The following is a 19,681-nucleotide window of genomic DNA, read 5'->3' as shown; positions in this document are numbered from 1 at the left end:
TACCAATAAAAACTACAGCTCGTCACACAAAAAAAAACAGCCCTCATACCACTACGTCTATGAAAAAATAAAATGAGTCAAGGCACCAATAAGCCAGGAAATAAAAATATGCAGTTGTGCCGGCCCGAGGGGAACATTTCTTCTGTTTCAAGTTGCGAATTATCAAGGCCCCTAAAATTAGGGATCCAGGAAGGGGAGGGCCCAAACATATCTGCTGGAAGTGAGGGTGCCCGTATTATACCAGGACAACACTTTCCCAGCAAAATTCCCCAAACTTCAAAGGTGCCGAGTGTGGACCAAAAGGGGGATAAGTAAAGACCATTTATTAGTGCGACACCGGCCTGTGCAGAAAGGATTGTGTCACAGCATAACACACATCTATGGATTATTTTATTGTTTTTTTTTACCCCACTATACCACCTGACTATGCCCCTTATATACTCTGCCCGCCTTACATGTACCCCCACATTATAAACGGAAACACCAGTAAGACTCCAAACAAAACTACTACAAGCAAAATCCACGCTCCAAAAGCCAAATGGCTCTACCTCCCTTCTGAACCCTACAGTGTGCCCAAACAGCAGTTTACTTCCACATATATGGCATCGCCATACCCGGGAGAACCCTTTTAACAATTTTTGGGGTGTGTGTCTCCAGTGGCACAAGCTGGGCGCCACATATTGGCATATCTATTGAAAAACCATTTTCACTCTGCAATATCACGTGCACACCAATTTCTGCCAATCACCTGTGGGGTTAATATGCTCACTACACCCCTAGGTGAATACCTTGAGGGGTGTAGTTTCAAAAATGGGGTCACTTCTGTGGGGGATCCACTGTTTTGGTCCCACAGGGACTTTGCAAATGCGCCATAGCGCCCAGAAACCAATCCAGCAAAATCTGTACTCCAAAAGCCAAATGGCGCTCCTTCCCTTCTGTGCCCTGCTCTGTGCCTAAACAACAGTTTATGACCACATATGTGGTATTGTCATACACAGGAGAAGTTGCTTTACAAGTGTTGGGGTGCTCTTTTACATTTATTTGTTGAGAATATGAAACATTTTCAGCTAAAACTACGTCTTATTGAAAAAAAAAAGATTTTTTTTATTTTCACTGCCCAATTCTAATTAAATCTATGAAACACCTGTGGGGTCAAAATGCTCACTACACCCCTAGATGGATTCCTCAAGGGGTGTAGTTTCGTGAATCGAGTCACTTTTGGGGAGTTTCCACTGTACTGGTGCCTTAGGAGCTTTGCAAAAGTGACATGGTGTCAAGAAACCAATCCAGCAAAATCTGTGCTCCAAATGCCAAATGGCGCTCCTTCTCTTCTGATCCTTACCGTATGCCCAAACAGCCGTTTATAACCACAAATTGGGTATTGCCGTACTCCAGAGAAGTTGCTTTACAAATGTTGGGGTTCTTTTATTCCTTTATATGTTGAGAAAATGAAAAATGTTGAGCTAAAGCTACGTCTTATTGGAAAAAAATGTTTTTTTTTATCTTCACTGCCCAATTCTAATAAAATCTATGAAACCCCTGTGGGTTCAAAATGCTCACTACACCCCTAGATGGATTCTTCAAGGGGTGTAGTTTCCTAAATGGAGTCACTTTTTTGGTGTTTTCACTGTTTTGGTCCCTTAGGGGCTTTGCAAATGCGACGTGGTCTCCGCAAACCATGCCGTTTATGACCACATGCGGGGTATTGTTTTACTCGGGAGAAATTGCTTTACAAAAGTTGTGGTGCATTTTCTCCTTTTAGTCCTTGTGGAAATTAGAAAAAATTAGCTAAACCTACATTTTCTTTGAAAGAATGTAGATTTTCATTTTCACGGCCTACTTCCAATAATTTCTGCAAAAAACCTGCGGGGTCAAAATGCTCACTATACCCCTAGATAATTTCCTCAAGGGGTATAGTTTCCAAAATGGTGTCACTTTGGGGGGATTTCCACTGTTTTGGTGCCGCAAGAGCCTTTCAGACCCAACATGGAGCCTAAAATATTTTCTAATAAAAAGGAGGCCCCAAAATCCTCTAGGTGCTCCTTTGCTTCTGAGGCCGGTGCTTCAGTCCATTACCGCACTAGGGCCACATGTGGGATATTTCTAAAAACTGAAGAATCTGGGCAATAGATATTGAGTTGTGTTTCTCTGGTAAAAACTTCTGTGTTACAAAAAAAATAGATGAAAAATGAATTTCTGCAAAAAAAAAAAGAAATTTGAACATTTCACATCTACTTTGCCTTAATTCCTGTGAAACATCTAAAGGGTTAAGAAACTTTCTAAATGCTGTTTTAAATACTTTGAGGGGTGAAGTTTTTAAAATGGGGTGACTTTTTGGGGGTTTCTAATATATAAGGCCCTAAAATCCACTTCACATCTGAACTGGCCCCTGTAAAAATAGCCTTTTGAAATTTTCTTGAAAATGTGAGAAATCGCTGCTAAAGTTCTAAGCCTTGTGATGTCATAGAAAAATAAAAGGATGTTCAAAAAACGATGCCAATCTAAAGTAGACATATGGGTGATGTTAATTAGCAACAATTTTGTGTGGTATTACCATCTGTCTTACAAGCTGATACATATAAATTTTGAAAAATGCAAATTTTTGCAATTTTTCGCTACATTTTGCTGTTTTTCACAATTAAATACTTAATGTATCGAGCAAATTTTGCCAGTAACATAAAGTCCAATGTGTCACGAGAAAACAATCTCAGAATCGCTTGGATAGGTAAAAGCATTCCGGAGTTATTACCACATAAAGTGAAACATGTCAGATTTGAAAAAATTGGCTGTGTCCTGAAGGCCAAAACAGGCTGTGTCTTGAAGGGGTTAAGTCTTGTTTGCCAAAGGGATCAAATACTTATTTCTCTGTGCACAATGCAAATAAATATATATAATTTCGACAATGTGATTTTCAGTTTTTTTTTATTTTTATATAATCTATCTCTCACTGTTCATGTCTTTGACAGTGGGCAAACTTACAAAATCAGCAAGGGATCAAATACTTATTTCCTTCACTGTATATGTAGAGATAAGCAGCACTCTGCGACAGATTCCAACACCTTAATGGTTGCAAGCAGGTAATCCAGATCCGTGGATTATAAAGCATAAACTAAGGAAATCCCACAGCACTCCGATGGTTCCAAAAAGTACGTGATTTATATAGTCAACACCTGCAACGTTTCCGTCAGCTGTTGACTGAATAAATCACATACTTTTTGGAACTATCGGAGTGCTGTGGGATTTCTTTCGTTTATATATATATATATATATATATATATACATACACACATTTAGTGGAAGCCCTAATTGATTATTAATTAACTAATTAATTACCCTAGTCTGAACTATGTACTATGTAAACCAGTGATCTCAAACACAGCCGGGTACATAGAAAAAATGTAAAGTTGACTGGCCGCGTTACTTTAAAATTTGATAAAATACTTAATAAATTATTGTTAATCAATTCGTTTGCACTACTATAAGAATACTACACTACTATAATAATACTACATTACTATAAGAATACTACATTACTATAAGAATACTATACTACTATAAGAATACTACATTACTATAAGAATACTACATTACTATAAGAATACTATACTACTATAATAATACTACATTACTATAAGAATACTACACTACTATAAGAATACTACATTACTATAAGAATACTACATTACTATAAGAATACTACACTACTATAAGAATACTACATTACTATAAGAATACTACATTACTATAAGAATACTATACTACTATAATAATACTACATTACTATAATAATACTACATTATATAATAATACCACTACGTTTAAACTTAACGGAAATTTGCGAGTTTACTCTACGTGCTTAATTCAACAATCCAGTTTAAAGGAACAGTGTCATCACAAATTATTTTTTTATATGTTAAAGATGTTAGTGCTTTATTAAAAACGTTTATATTTATTTGTGTGTTTGTGTTTTACTTTTTCTTATTTTTACACTTTTTCTTCCCTATGGGGGCTGCCATTTTTTGTTCCATTTCTGTATGTGTCGATTAACGACACATACAGACATGGAATACGGCAGCCACAGTCCCATAGGGACTGCGAACGGCTCCCGTCCCATTCACTTTTGTGTACGGCGTCTGTGTGGGAACTGCGCATGCGCCGCTCCCACACAGTCCAATTTGAAATTGGCGCTGTCCGGCGCCATTTTCCTGTGGACCGGAAGTCGCGGCCGGACAGTAATATTACTACTTCCGGTCGCGGCTTCCGGACTTGTGCACTTGGACCAGCGGCAGCAGACGGAGCGGACGGGCCGGAGGGAGCCGCGGCGGCAGGAGCAGGTAAGAGATTTCAATGTATGTTCGTGTTTCAGTGTGTTTACTACTGTATGTAAACCTACTACACTCTTGTGTTAGCTCAAAAAATGGCGACACACAGTGTAGGAGGTTACACCGTTCAAACCCCTCGTTTATCCCGGCACTAGCCAGGATAAAGGAGGGGGGGATGCTGAGAGCTCACTAGAGCGAGGGCTTTTTACCCAATTTTGCAATGCTGCAATTTTGGGAATAGCTCCATCTAGTGACCAGAAATGGGAAATATTATAAATTAGAATTAATTTATAATATTTCCTGACTCGTGAAAAAAATAAAAAAAATTTGAACAATGTTTAATCACCCACACACTAAATGTTTAATTAAAAAAAAAAAAAAATGTTTTTCTGGCAACACATTCACTTTAAGTGTCGCTAAATGCAGTATGGCTGCTCAGTTGGCAGCGTTTGGCAGACAAAGGAATGTCAAGATTGGGAAGCCCCTTTTTTGATAGTGCCACAGAGAACTGTGTAGATAATTCCAACCCCTCCCCCCGTAGATAATGCCACAGTGCCCTCTGTAGAGAGTGCCACTATTGCGACCAGGCCTCGGCCGCACCCACCACATGTAATAAAATACATGGGCCCCTGTTACTATAGTAACGACACATACTTACCCATCTTCCTTCCCAAGCGCAGCGGAAGTCCTGACGTCTTCTCGCGTCATGATGTCCGGACGCTGCGCTCAGTGTATGACGTCACAACGCTAGATGGTGTCGGGACATCCACTTGACCCGGAGCCGAAGAGGAGGGTAAGTGTAATGTTACGGTCTGCTGGGGTCCTGTATTTAAGCCTGCATTGTGGTAGGCTTAGATACAGGGTCCAACAGACAGTATCACACATGGACCCTGTCTCTAAGCCTTCCACGTTAGGCTTAGATACAGGGCCCCAGCAGACAGTAATCTTATACAGTATAAGATTACTATCTGCTGTGGTCCTGTATCTAAGCCTACCTTGTGGTAAGCTTAGATACAGGGTCTAACAGACCGTGTCACACATTGACCCTGTATCTAAGCCTACCACATGGTATTCTTAGATACATGACCCACGTCTGATCATGTCTTATGGGCCCTGTATCTAAGCTTGCCACATTGTAGGCTTAGATACAGGGTCCCAGCAGACTGTAATCTCATACAGTATAAGATTATTGTCTGCTGGGGCCCTGTATCTAAGCCTACGCCGTGTTACTAATGTTTTTTTTTGTGTTTGTGCTTTATTACAGGTTCGGTTTTACGACGTTGGATTCGAGGACTACTTCGATGACGGCTTTTTTTATTTTCAATAAAATGGTGAGGGTTGTGTGTGGGGGGGTTTTATTTCAAAAAAATATTTTATCTATGTCTTTGTATTTTCTTTTAAACTTTATTACTACCGCTTTAGTAATGGCCGCTGGCTGATTGACAGCGTCCATTACTAAGGCGGGGCTTAGTGTTAGCCGATGCAGAGGCTAACACTAACCCCCATTATTACCCCGGTACCCACCGCCACCAGGGGTACTGGGAAGAGCCGGATACGATCCAGTACCTGACCATCTGTAGCGATAATCGGGCACTGGGGTGGCTTCAGGCTGGTATTATTAAACTGGGATAAAAAACAGGGGCCGTTCCTACCATGGTGATGCTAGGCTGCTGCTGCTGTGTTGTATCTGTAAATATATGTCTCGGGGCTTGTGCCCCTGATCTTTTAAGACCCTAGCAATGCGCCTGCCAATTGCCATCTGTACATAATTCCCGAATGTCCTCTGTAGATAATGCCACAGTGACTTCTGTAGGTAGTGCCACACACTAACCTTTGTAGATAGTGCCACACACACACACCCCTTTGTAGATAGTGCCACACATATCCCCTATAGATAGCTCCATTGGGGATCCACCTAGGAGTGGAATCCCCAGCCAAAGCGTTGCCGGCACTTGTGTGGTGTGGCACTATCTACAGGGGGTGTTTGCGGCTCTCCACCTTAAGCCTGCTCTCCCACTGTCAGTAGGCCGCAGATGACAGCTCCAGGGGCCGCATGCGGCCCCCCGTGTTTGAGACCTCTGATCTAAACTATCTACCTAAATAAAGCACAGCACTGGTAGAATTGAAAAAAATCCGGCACTCATCCAGATGATACAAGGAAGTCCTTTATTTCGGCATAAAAACAGAAGGCTTTAAAGGGAGGACAAGACAGACAAAGACAGGTTACAGTCTGTTTCGCGCTAGAATGGGCTTGTTCTGACCAGGCCAGGTCTCTCTTGTCCTCCCTTTAAATCTGGGTGAGTGCCGCATTGTTTCAATTCTACCAGTGTTGTGCTTTGCTTACATGATGCTTCTTTGTGCTGAGCACCACCCTGAAATGTAAAATGGAACTCTTGATTTGAATTCTCTTGTGTAATTGATGGACTTCCATTACAGTAGTGCCCACACGTTCTACTCCATACATTATCTACCTAACTAAGCCTACACTAAACCATCTATGTGGAGGTGGCTTCTGTGTTTTTTTTGGACAGTTTGTGTGTCTTTATATTAGACACACAGGAGCTAATCGGCACAGTGCTTCTTCTCCATCACTGTCCGAGAACAATCTGAAAGGGAGGGAGAAGAAACATTGTAACTAGCAGCACGGAAGTTTGTTGATGCAACAAATGTTCATTTGATCACCATGATTGGTTTATCATGGTGATCACGTCATTGGGACTGGCACCAATCCGGTCCTGATGTCTTCCCTCAGTACTAAAGCTGCTAGTAGCAGCCTGAACTGAGAGTTTTAGGCCATAGGGAAAGCGCTGTGCGCTCTGTTAAGAGATCATGTAGATTAACGGGCTGCAGACACAGGGACCTGCACTGCAGCCCGTTAATTTACGTGGGATGGTCGGGAAGCGGTTAATATAGGAAAAAATAAACCAGTAAAAAAACTATGCAAAATTAGTATCACTGTGTCCGTAATAACCTGTACTGTAAAATTATCACATTGCTTTTCCTGCACGATGAACACCGTAAAAAATGCTAACAAAATACCAGAATTGTTTTTTCTTGTAGCCCACAAAAAAAAAACTAATAAAAAGTGATTCAAAAGTCATATGTATCCCAAAATGGTGCTAATGAAAACTACAAGTCATTCTGCAAAAAAACACGTATTTGGGGAAGGAAGAAGAAGAAGTATGTGATCTGAAATTAATAACTTTTATTAATATGCATTAAATGAAATGAAAATAAACAGTAAAATATCCAATGGTGTAAAAGGTATGTGTGAGTGACCCCCAAACTCACATACCTAGGCCATATATATTGAAGATGTCATGGTTTGTAATTCATGACAAAGTGTTCAAAAAAGAACACGTGTGACTATGCTTCCAAACCAGCAATTATATTCTCAGGTCTGCGGTAGTGCAATGTTGAAGCAGGGTAGCTAGTGTCACCACCATGCAGCTGCACTACAGCAAAGTGTGAACATGGGTCTAGAGACTAACCCTCTCATAGGTATATTGTGTGCCCGACCAGGAGCACAAACAGCCACTCAGGCTGTGCTGCTGTGATATGCAAAGACCTTGTGTGTGTCCTTGTTATATAAGAAACCGTGTAGTAAATGAATTATTTGTTATGAACTGAATTAGTCGGTTTCAGTAGGGATGCCGGCAACCTTATTAGAATTGAAGCAAACGGGTCAGAGTAGTGGGAGCCACTCATGCCCGTGATGTTCCTGGTTCAGGATGAATGTCCTCCTGCACCCATACACACAATTGCCGCAGAGGGTGTGAATAGTAAGCAGACAGCTGCGCTGTCATGCCGTCGCTCTGTATGCCAGAGCAGTAGCATGGAGATAAGCTCTATATCCCCTGCTGTGCCGAACTAAGACGCGTGTGGCCAGCTGCTCATGTGTGACAGCAGATTGCGCTGTGCTGAGCAGCACTGTCACTAAAGCACACGGGTCAGAGTAGTGAAAACCACTCATGCCCGTGATGTTGCTGTAGGACACGGCTGATTCAGGGTGAAATCCTGCCGTACCTACAAGCACAATTGCCGCAGAAGGTGTGAGTAATGAGCAAGCAGCTGCACTCTCACGCCGCCGCTCTGTGGATCAGAGCAGTAGCGTGGAGACAAGCTGTATCTCCCTTGCTGTGCTCGCGCCCAGTGTGAGCTCAGACGCGGCACAGATAATATGCCAAAGCGCAGATCCACTGTAAGTGGACCTGAGCTATGTGTGCAGCCCTGTCCCCGTGGGTGACCGGGGTAAGCAGTGATGAGGGAGCCGCACGGCAATTGCACCGGCGGTCAGATTAGAATGGCGGCTGGAAGAAGCGTACAACCAGCCGCTCGTATGTGACAGCAGGATACGCTAGGTTGAATGGCACAGCCGCACTGTTAACTGTCGGCTGAATAAACTGCTGTCACCCAGGTAGGAAGCATTAATAATTCATTGGCCTGTCAGGCATATATGGCCATGTGTTACACCAGGGAAGGATTAAAAGGATTGAGCACCCGACGCGCGTTTCGCCAGCATTCTGGCTTCTTCTAGAAGCTGGTCTCCACGCTACTGCTCTGATCCACAGAGCGGCAGCGTGAGAGTGCAGCTGCTTGCTCATTACTCACACCTTCTGCGGCAATTGTGCTTGTAGGTACGGCAGGATTTCACCCTGAATCAGCCGTGTCCTACAGCAACATCACGGGCATGAGTGGTTTTCACTACTCTGACCCGTGTGCTTTAGTGACAGTGCTGCTCAGCACAGCGCAATCTGCTGTCACACATGAGCGGCTGGCCACACGCGTCTTAGTTCGGCACAGCAGGGGATATAGAGCTTATCTCCAGGCTACTGCTCTGGCATACAGAGCGACGGCATGACAGCGCAGCTGTCTGCTTACTATTCACACCCTCTGCGGCAATTGTGTGTATGGGTGCAGGAGGACATTCATCCTGAACCAGGAACATCACGGGCATGAGTGGCTCCCAGTACTCTGACCCGTTTGCTTCAATTCTAATAAGGTTGCCGGCATCCCTACTGAAACCGACTAATTCAGTTCATAACAAATAATTCATTTACTACACGGTTTCTTATATAACAAGGACACACACAAGGTCTTTGCATATCACAGCAGCACAGCCTGAGTGGCTGTTTGTGCTCCTGGTCGGGCACACAATATACCTATCAGAGGGTTAGTCTCTAGACCCATGTTCACACTTTGCTGTAGTGCAGCTGCATGGTGGTGACACTAGCTACCCTGCTTCAACATTGCACTACCGCAGACCTGAGGATATAATTGCTGGTTTGGAAGCATAGTCACACGTGTTCTTTTTTGAACACTTTGTCATGAATTACAAACCATGACATCTTCAATATATATGGCCTAGGTATGTGAGTTTGGGGGTCACTCACACAAACCTTTTACACCATTGGATATTTTACTGTTTATTTTCATTTCATTTAATGCATATTAATAAAAGTTACATATTAATTTCAGATCACATACTACAGGTGGTGCACACCAATGTGATCTGTTTACAATATTGTGAGATAGGTGGTCTTCCACTAGTTGCCTTGCAAAAAAACACGTCCTCATACAGCTCTGTGGTTGGACAGGGGTTATGGGTTTTGGAAAGAGGGGATACAATTTCTTTTTTAAAAGCATCTAAGAACTAAACGCCCAGGATCAGAGTTATCTCCCTGCTCCATGCTTCTCCTTCTGTGCCATAATGCACAGTTACGTAATGGTGCGGGAAGGAGTTAATGCAAAACAGTATTCTGCTGGTCTTACACTTCGTTCACATCTGCGTTGGGGTCCCGTTCTGACGTTCCGTCGGAGGTTTTCGTTTCCATTACCATTGATTTCAATGATGACGGAGCCGTTGCCTGTGGTCTCTTTTGTGCACCGGACCCATCGTGTTGCCGGAAGCAATAGAGAAGCAATAGTGTAGTCGACTACGCTATAGCTTCCGGCAAAACAACGGGTCCGGTGCACAACAGACACAAACGGAAACCACGGGCACCGGCTCCGTCACCATTGAAATCAATGGTGATGGAAACGGAAACCTCGGTGTCAGTTTGTGTCTGCTGAGAGTCCCGTTCTGATGGAAACCTCTGACGGAACATCGGAACGGGACCCCCAAGGCAGATTTGAACAGAGCCTTAGAAGCGTATGATTGACACACAGATGTTTCTCTATCCACACTGAATCTCATTTGCCAAGTGGATGCCCAAACATTCAAGTCAGTTTGTAATTTCTAACATCTTCCTAGGCTGTATCACTTAAAATTGTTTGGTGTTATCTGCAAAAATAGAAAAAGGACTACTAATCTAATCTTCTAAATAATTAATAAATAAGTTGAATAATAGCAGTCACAGCCTTAAACCTTGGTGTACACCACTTATAACATTTGAAAGGTATGAATTACATAAGGTTTAAAGTGATTTTGTCAAAACACATTACGTAAATTCGGCTTTAAATAAATATTTGTTAAATGGTATCTGTCACCAGATAAACTCCTTTAATAAAGAGCATCTACAAGATGCTTGTAGTAACCTGATTCGGAAACGTGTGTGCTGAAAGGAGTCAGCGATGACCACATGGTGCCTCCTGGCCGTTTAGGACGGAGGGTGACCGATCTGATAATGATGACCTAACCTAATCCATCAATATCAAAGTCCTAGAAAACCCCTTTAAAGAGCATCTATAAGACACTCATAGTAATGTGCTTCAGTCGGTGCTATTTCAAACCATGAAAGGTTCGCTGAAAACCCGTTCAGGGCGACGTGCTAAATATCAGCGCTGCGGCCTCTTCATTGCTCACTAGGCACTGTTCCATACATTTGATTGTAGCTGTGCCTAGTACTGCAGCTCTTTTCAATTGCATGAAGCTGAAGTGACTCCCATAACCCCCACCGATCAGATGATTGAAGTCGCCGTGAACGCTCTGGTAAACGCTGCGGCTTCTACATTGCTTACCAGGCACAGCTCCTATTCTAAGAATAGGTAACAAATGTCAAAGTTCTGGAAAACCCCTTTAAAGAGCATCTATAAGACACTCATAGTAATGTGCATCAGTGGGTGCTATTGCAAGCCTTGAAGGCACCATAAAAACCTGTTCAGGGCAACGTACAAAAGCGTATACTATATGCGAATTATGGCACCCTCCAGCGTGAATGGCCAGGACACACTACGTGGCCATGCCTGTGACTCCTTTCGGCACGTAATTTCTACTTTCTTGTAGATGCTCTTTATTTATTTTTTATCACATTTGTTTTTATTGAGTTTTTCAAATCGTACATACAAGTAAGCAGAAACAAAGCTTACTAAGATAACATAACGTAGTAAAAATAGAAATAATTTTACATAACTTAACATAACAAAGGTATCAATACAGTATCATAGCTTTGTGTACAATAAATCATTATGTACAATAAAACAATGTATAAGGGATTACATCAGAGAGTCTCAAAGGTATTTTGCACATCACTATAGGGTTAAGAGGTGTGTATATCCATAAATTTAGTGTATCACGTTACAATACTGACTAGAGGTCCATACATCCCACATGTTGTCAAATGAACTTTTTTTATTTAAGGAAGAGGCGATCATAGATTCAAACCAGCAGTTGTTGTTTATTCCCTGAATAATTTCTGTCAAAGACGGGATTTTATTGGTTTTCCAGTATTTTGCTATTTTGAATCTTGTCACTATAATAGTGTGTAGGATAACTGCTCTGTGGGTGCGATCAAATTTGTCGGCATCAATTGCCAATAGGCATAATGGGGCATCTAGAATAATTGGGTAACCACATATATGTGACAGAAAACGTCCCATTTTTCTCCACAATTCCAGGATATATGGACACTCCCACCAGATGTGCAACATAGTGCCTGTATTACTACATCTCCAACACTCTTTTGATTCTTTGTAAAATTTGTGAAGTTTCGCCGGGGTGAGGTACCATCTATATAAGAGTTTTCTGGCTGTTTCAATATGATTAGTACATCTGGAGATCGATGAGACAGCATAAAAGGCCGAGTTCCATTGATCGTCAGATATAATGACATCCAGATTATGTTCCCACTTTTGTTTGTATATATGCAAGTCGTTTGGGAAGGAGTTTAGTAAAAATTTATAACATTGGGAAATATTACCTCTGGAGGATGAGTTAGTTGCTAAACATTTGCTTAATTTGGATTCTGCTGTTGGGAGAGGTTTGGGTATGGATGTTAGTACATGCCTAATTTGTAGATATTTATAAAAGTCATGTTTATGAATATTGTACATTTGGGCCAGAGTTTGAAAGGATACCAGCATGTCATTTTCCCATAAATCAGACATGTGGAGTAATCCATTAGCCATCCATGTTGAGATGTCAAGATCTGGAATTAGAGCCATCAGTAGTGCAATACTAGATTTCCCATAATCCGTAGAAAACAAGCTATGTTCAATAACTAGGTGGTGCCATAACTCCGTGATTGCCCTTATTGTAGGATGTGTAGACCTCATATGGTTCCCAAATAAAGAGGATGCAGATAGAGAGATTGCTAAGGAGGACCTTCCCAATACAGATGATTCAATGGATACCCAGTGTTTAAAGACATCCTGTGACCATAACGATTTTAATTGGTCGAGGATAGCGGCTCTATAGTATTGTAACAGAGTAGGGCATCCCAATCCTCCCTCTCGCATTGGTCTGTAAAGAATATCTGCTTTAACTCTTGATTTGGTTTTCCCCCATACGAATCTCATTAAGATGGATTGCAGTTTAGTTATGAAAGCGTTTGTCACAAATATGGGAACATTCCTAAAAGTGTAGAGAATCTTAGGAAGAGTTAACATTTTGATGGAAGCTATTCTGCCTAACCAAGAAACACCATGGTGTTTATAATGATGTAGGTCCTCATTGATTTTCTTGTGGAGGAATGTAATTTTGGTCAAACAATTTTGAGACTGGAAATGCTAGGTTAACCCCTAGATAAGGAAGGGCGTCCTTCACCCATTTGAAGGGGAATGAAGCTTTAAGTTGTGCTACCATTTTCTGGGGGAGCCCCATATTTAGAATTTGTGACTTAGAAGTGTTTATTTTGTAATAAGACGCATTATTAAAGTCTGCTAATACTTTACTTATTTCTGGAAGAGATGTAGATGCTCTTTATTAAAGGGGTCTGTCTTGTGACAAGTTCCCTTTAACAGAGATTTATTTAAAGCAATGGTTAAACATAAAACAGTGAAACAGATGATTAAAGTGAACTGGAAATGCAATATGTTGAAATGGCATTACCTTTATTGGCATCCTCCTCAGCTTCTTTATACATTCCCAAAAAAAAGTATGTACACGCCAAGTTCACCCAAACATCAGGATTACAACCTTCCTGTTTGCTTACATGCTTAAACACCTAATAAACGACAAAAAAATAAATCACGTTGTAGTTATTCTTATCCACATGTATTATACCCAGTCACAAGGTAGGTTTAATCAATATATTTATTTAGAGGCAGCATAGTATGGGGACAGGTCCACTCCACTATTAGATCAAAAGGGGAAAAAAAATGTTATGTTGTTTGGCTATTAGCTGCTAACAAAGTATACAGAGGACTATAGTTAGGGGTCCGCTGTATTCATGGGGGGAGCGCTCCCCCCACCCTTCTCACCAGTGATTAATGGCTGGCAGATGCATAGCGGCCTACAGTCACTGGTGAGAAAGGCAGGGACAGCACTCCCCTAATAAATACAGCAGACCCATAACTATTGTTAGCTGCCATTAGCCAAGCGGCACAATATTTATATGTGCCGTTTGGGCTAATAATAGAACAGACCTGTTCCCATATTCTTTAGCTCTTAAAGGGAATATATTTTCAGAAAATTAAATATAATTTAAACAACGTTTTAACATTGCCGATGTTTTCTTTTTTTTTTTCATTTTCCATGTCGCTGTCTATACACACATTTTGAAATATTGTAGTTTTCACTCTGGCCGCTAGACAAACTTCTGTTAGGTAGTTCAGTTTTAACCTCTGCTGTTATTAGAATCACCTTTTTATACTGACAGATAACAGCTCTATTGAACTCATGAAGGCTTTATTCACACCATGACCAGACTATACAGGAGAGGTGTACTTTTAAAACATATAAAGTACAAAACGTTGTGCAGTTTTGTATGCGTTGAGTATCTGTTTAATACACCCTCCTGTTTTTCTTTCTTGTTTTCTTTTTTTCTTTCGAGGACAGGATTTTTTTTTTCCCAGACGTGTCCAAAACTCAAATCTGTTTAATTTGTTAGCAAAAAAATGGGAAAAAAAGATATATCCTTTTTTAGCAGTGCCTACAGTAATAGCATAGAAGGGAATTCTACTCGATACCATTTAAAAAAAATTTTAAATTGTGTGCTAAAAGGACACACACAGTTGTCCAGCCATAGATTTCCCCATAATGGTCAGTCACAGGTACCCCCATAGGTGACTAACAATTATGGTTAAATCTGTGGCTGACAATTATGCGGGCACCTGTGGATAGCCACAGGTATGCCATGGAAGTCTTGCTGCCAATGCGCGCATAAATGTCCAGGAACAGTTTTCCCCATAGGTATCAAGCTGCAGGTACCCCTATAATTGTTGGTCACAGTTCACCAACATAATTGCCAGCCGCAGTCCTCCCGATAATTGCCAGCCACAGTCCCCCTATAACTGCCAGCCACACAACCTCTCCCATAATTGTCAGCCACAGTCTCCCTTTATAATTGTCAGACACAGTCCCTCCAATAATTTCCAGCCACAGTCCCCCTATAACTGCCAGCCACAGCCCCCTATAAATGCAAGCCACAGTCCCCATCCCCCTATAACGGCCAGCCACAGTCCCCCTACAACTGCCAGTCCCGATTCCCCTATAATTGCCAGCCACCATCCCCCCTATAACTTCTAACCACAGCCCCCTCCCATAATTGCCAGTTACAGTTCAACTCTCCTATAACTGCCAGCCCTAGTACCCCTCTAATAATTGCCAGCCACAGCCCCCTGTAGCTGCCAGCCACAGCCCCTATAATTACCAGCCACATTCCCCTCTATAACTGACAGCCACCGCTCCCTCCCATAGCTGCCAGCCACCACTCCCTCCCATAGATGCCAGCTACAGCCTCCCTATTGCTGCCAGCCGCAGCACAGCCTCACATAATTGCCAGCTAGTTTCCCCATAACTGCCAGCCACACACCCTCTGCCATAATTGCCAGCCACAGCCCTCTATAACTGCCAGCCAGTGCCCCTTCCATACTTGCCAGCCACAGCCCCATATAATTACCAGCCACATTTCCTCTATAACTGCCAGCCACAGCCCCCTCCCATAACTGCATTGAATACACATCTTTATACTGCAGTAGACAGAGTTATATGTATTGTTGTTAGGCCAGGATCACACACACAGTTTTGATGCAATTTTTGTCAGGTTTTTTTTTTAGCCAAACACAAAATAGGACACAAAAGATAGGAGATGCGTCAGCAGTATTTTATTTTTTTTAGCATGTCTTTTCTTGTCTTGCTTTTGGATCCACTTCTGTCTTTGGCTCAAAAAACTGCATCAAAAACTGCTTAAAACTGTGTGTGTGTGATTCTAGCCTTATGGGGATTTGTATTGCTATGCCGTGGATGTGTATTCCGCTCATAATAAAACAGCAGGAGGCCCCTGGGAGCAATAGTTTTAGAAATGTGAGGAATACACAACAGTACTGCAATACACATCTCTATATCGCCAATACACATAACTTTGTATTGTGGGGAGATGATACACATAGCAATACATATGCAATACACATAAGGCCTGATTCACACGAATGCTGCGCATCTCGGACGTGCAAAACTGCAGTTTTTCACGTCCGAGGTGCATCCGTGCTCAGCGCTGCGGGACGCAATGTCATGCATCCCCCATAGATGAGAGTCTATGGAGGGATGCGTGAAAAGATAGGACATGTCCTATTTTCCCACAGACCCTTCACACGGTCCATTGAAACAACGGCTGTGTGAACGGCCACATTGAATTACATAGGTCCGTGGGACGGCCGCTGTTTCAATGGCCGAACGGCCGTCCCACGGACGTTTAACACGTTCGTGTGAATCAGGCCTTACAGTGTATTCTGTGCTGGGAGCAGCAGGCTTCATCCCTCTGCTCTGTGATCTTCTCCCTCACTCCATAAGAGAATAGGGTCAGCTCCCATCCCTTTTCTGTTATGTACAGTGCCTGCTGTACGGAAGTCTGTAGAGCTGTCGTTCCCAGCTGGAACAACAGTATTATAAAAAATGTCTACTCCCATAAAATATTAAAAAAAACTAAATGAAAAACTATACAAATATGCAATCAAAAAATAAAAGTAACTGAAAGTAAAACATATAACTTAACAAATAATTTTAATTGTTAAAAAAATTAATAATAGTGATATATTTCCTTTAAGCAGGGCAGCATTGTATGTTGATAGAACCGTTTTAAGCGGAATATCTTATTGAATCAATTTGTCCCAGCCTACACAGTAAAGCTGACAAGTGAGCTGCAGAAAACAGGAAATGTAAGTCTATTGCGACTACAAAAGTGGCTATTGTGAAAGCTGGAATATTTCAAATGAAATTTTTTTGGTGGGAAATGTACAGTTTGTAGCTATCAATTTACTTTAAGACCCTATGATTTTGCCAGTGTTTTTTTTTCTGCCATTCGTTGATCATGCATATGTTATTCTGGATAAATGGAAGGGAGATCAAGAGACAAACAGGGAAGCATACAAGGAATTAATGTATACTGTTTTTACAAACGTTTTGACACAGGTTTTTTTTGAGAAGAAAACAAAAAAACTAAATTACAGCAAAATAATGTAACAGGTAACAGGTAGTATAACATTTGGCATGGACGTACATAAGACATAAGTTCGGAGTCAAACAGATATCAGGAGAGCTTTTATGTGTTTTTTACTTTTACTTTCGCACAAGAAAGCGCGTGCGGTTTACACGCAGCTCTCCCTGCACCCACATTACTGCCAGTGCTTTACTTGGGAAAAACTGTTTTGTACATTTTCTCCTGCCCAAACAGAGCTTGGGATCATAAGAATCGGTTTAAAAGGGTTTGCTGGTTTTATGCAAAAAAAGCTTCTTCCCAGAGCAACCTAGGTTAAATACATAAGCAGTATATAACAGTCTTTCTGCTGTCCTGATGGTTTGCTACAGTGTATCATTGTAAGTGAAATATATTAGCCAGTCCAGTTTAAAACACACTCTTGGCAATGCTGATTGGCTGAAATCTCATTTAGAAAACGATCTATTGAATTCTATGGGAAAGTTTGGTGAGCATGATCACTGTGCAGGGAGGGGGATGAGGTGAGCTGTGACTATCTTTACTGTCAATAGTGTGATTCTGTGGCGTTACCTTTTTATTGTCAATGGTGTGAATCTGCGGTGTTACCTTTTTATTGTCAATGGTGTGAATCTGCGGGGTTACGTTTTTATTGTAATCCGGCTGTGATTATAAGTTCTCTACAGAACAGGAGATATCAGCCTACTGTGACCCTCAGTGGCCATTGCGAACATGGCAAGATTTCATTATATTTTTGTTTTTTACAGATGGTGACATAGGAAATGAAAAACAAAATGTCAAAAATCTGTTTAATATAAAATGTTGAATAAAACAATAGGTCATTTTCTGATGATACACTCCCTTTAAAATGTCTAATAATTTAAAGTTTGCTTAACTGCAACAATTTGCGCAATACTGGACCTGCATTACCTCCAGAGCTTTTTTGTAGTCACCCAAGTGAAATGAACAGTACCCGGTCCACAAATCTGTGTCATCTTCACTCTCTCCAACGTGGCGTTTAAACTATGAAGAAAAGTTCAAGAAATGTTTGAGCATCAACAGTAGAACATCACAGAGGTATAATAGTTTTTATATAGCGCCAACAACTTCCGCAGCACTTCTAGATAGTTATTATAATGAATAGAGTCCTATAATCTCAGATAACTATCACACAACTCCCACATCTCAAGTAATTCTATGATCAAGAAAAGCTGCGTGATTTTTGTTTCAATCACAAAGGATCCCATCTAAGTGCGGGTAGAGAAAGAATTGTGGACTGCATATTACACATTTATTCCTACAGTGAGCATAAACGTCACATATTGCCAGATATCTGCAGGCCACTTTCACCAGCTTCAGAAATGCTCTGACGTCTCCACAACATATCTACCTGCAAATGTGAAATCTTTGCAGACGAACAAAGTTATGTTCTGAATTTCAAAGTTTCCCGAAAGAATTTATGTGCACAAACGAAAGTGTGACTCTTTGGAACGTTTACGGAATTGCATAAACAGGAGTCCCCTAATATACTCCTATTACAAAAAATGGCTCCCTTTACATGCAGGGAAGAGGGAGACACGGAGAAATCCCAATCCGTACAAGTGAACCCCCAAAGCAGTCAGCAAAATATAAGTGCTGTAACATAAGCAGCGCTACAAACAGAGCTTGTTTTCTGTGGATGGTGCCAAGGAGCACAGCCACGGGGGTTTGATTTTATTGTGGCTTCTCTCCTGCGCAACTAGAATTACAAAGAGAATGATGTGGAGTTTATTATAGAATTGCTGTATATACAATTCTCTAACATACAAGGGAGTCATCTACTCTGAGGAACACTGTTTATGTTGCTATTTTTATATGGAAAACCTATCTACAGAAGAGAATGCATACAACTGTGTTTTTAATATTTTTTTAACGCATGACATTGTGGGGTCCCCATAAGCTGATGTATCACTGTCATTTTGTCAATTATTTTAGAATAGATAATCTGACCAGAAGTCTGTATAAAATGGATGCTGAAAGTGGATGAGACCTGTTTCTGACACCTTATTTTTGGTGTAGTAAATCTGGAACAGTCAGAAGCATCAGATGAAGACAAGGAAGAAGATGCTAAAAAATTGGGCTTAATGAAACATCAATACAATGCAGCGGAGGCCATGAATCTAAAAACCATCTTCAATGCAGTAAAGTAAGATAAATCCTCTTTGAAAGATTGCCGGGATTTACAGTTATCATACCTCCAATAGCGTTATTGCTCCAGTAAAGTCCCGTTGGGCCAGCAACTCATCCAGTTGGGGAACTTTCTTTCCCTTTTTCTTGTTTTTATCAGTCTGCTGTAGTTCACTGCCTACAGCAGGTTTGGCTCTTGATAACATCTGAAAACAAGAAGAATCATTCGTCATTATTTGAAACTTTAGATAATACATTATTACAAAAAAACGAATTCAGGGGTTGTCCGACAAAGACAATTCTTGTCTTTATGTCCTATTATCGGGACCCACCTCTATGAGCCAGAGACGAAGGAGGAAAAAAAACAGCACCCAAAATATCTGT

General features: G+C 41.3%; 1 protein-coding gene across 2 annotated transcripts in view; it reads right to left on the bottom strand.

Moving 5' to 3' along the window:
* The window catches only part of IFT56 (intraflagellar transport 56), a 195,363-nt gene that overhangs the window by 117,085 nt on the left and 58,597 nt on the right, over positions 1–19,681 (bottom strand). For both annotated transcript variants that reach the window (XM_075832289.1, XM_075832288.1), the window contains 3 exons: positions 19,366–19,503; positions 18,062–18,154; positions 13,591–13,705 (listed from right to left, as the gene is read on the bottom strand). In XM_075832289.1, coding sequence (XP_075688404.1) covers positions 13,591–13,705; positions 18,062–18,154; positions 19,366–19,503 — 346 coding nt within the window. The remainder of the gene's footprint in view (positions 1–13,590; positions 13,706–18,061; positions 18,155–19,365; positions 19,504–19,681) is intronic.

The sequence above is a fragment of the Rhinoderma darwinii genome, chromosome 7 (assembly GCF_050947455.1).
Source record: "Rhinoderma darwinii isolate aRhiDar2 chromosome 7, aRhiDar2.hap1, whole genome shotgun sequence".
Taxonomy (NCBI): Eukaryota; Metazoa; Chordata; class Amphibia; order Anura; family Rhinodermatidae; genus Rhinoderma; species Rhinoderma darwinii.
This window is presented reverse-complemented; position numbering and strand designations above follow the sequence as displayed.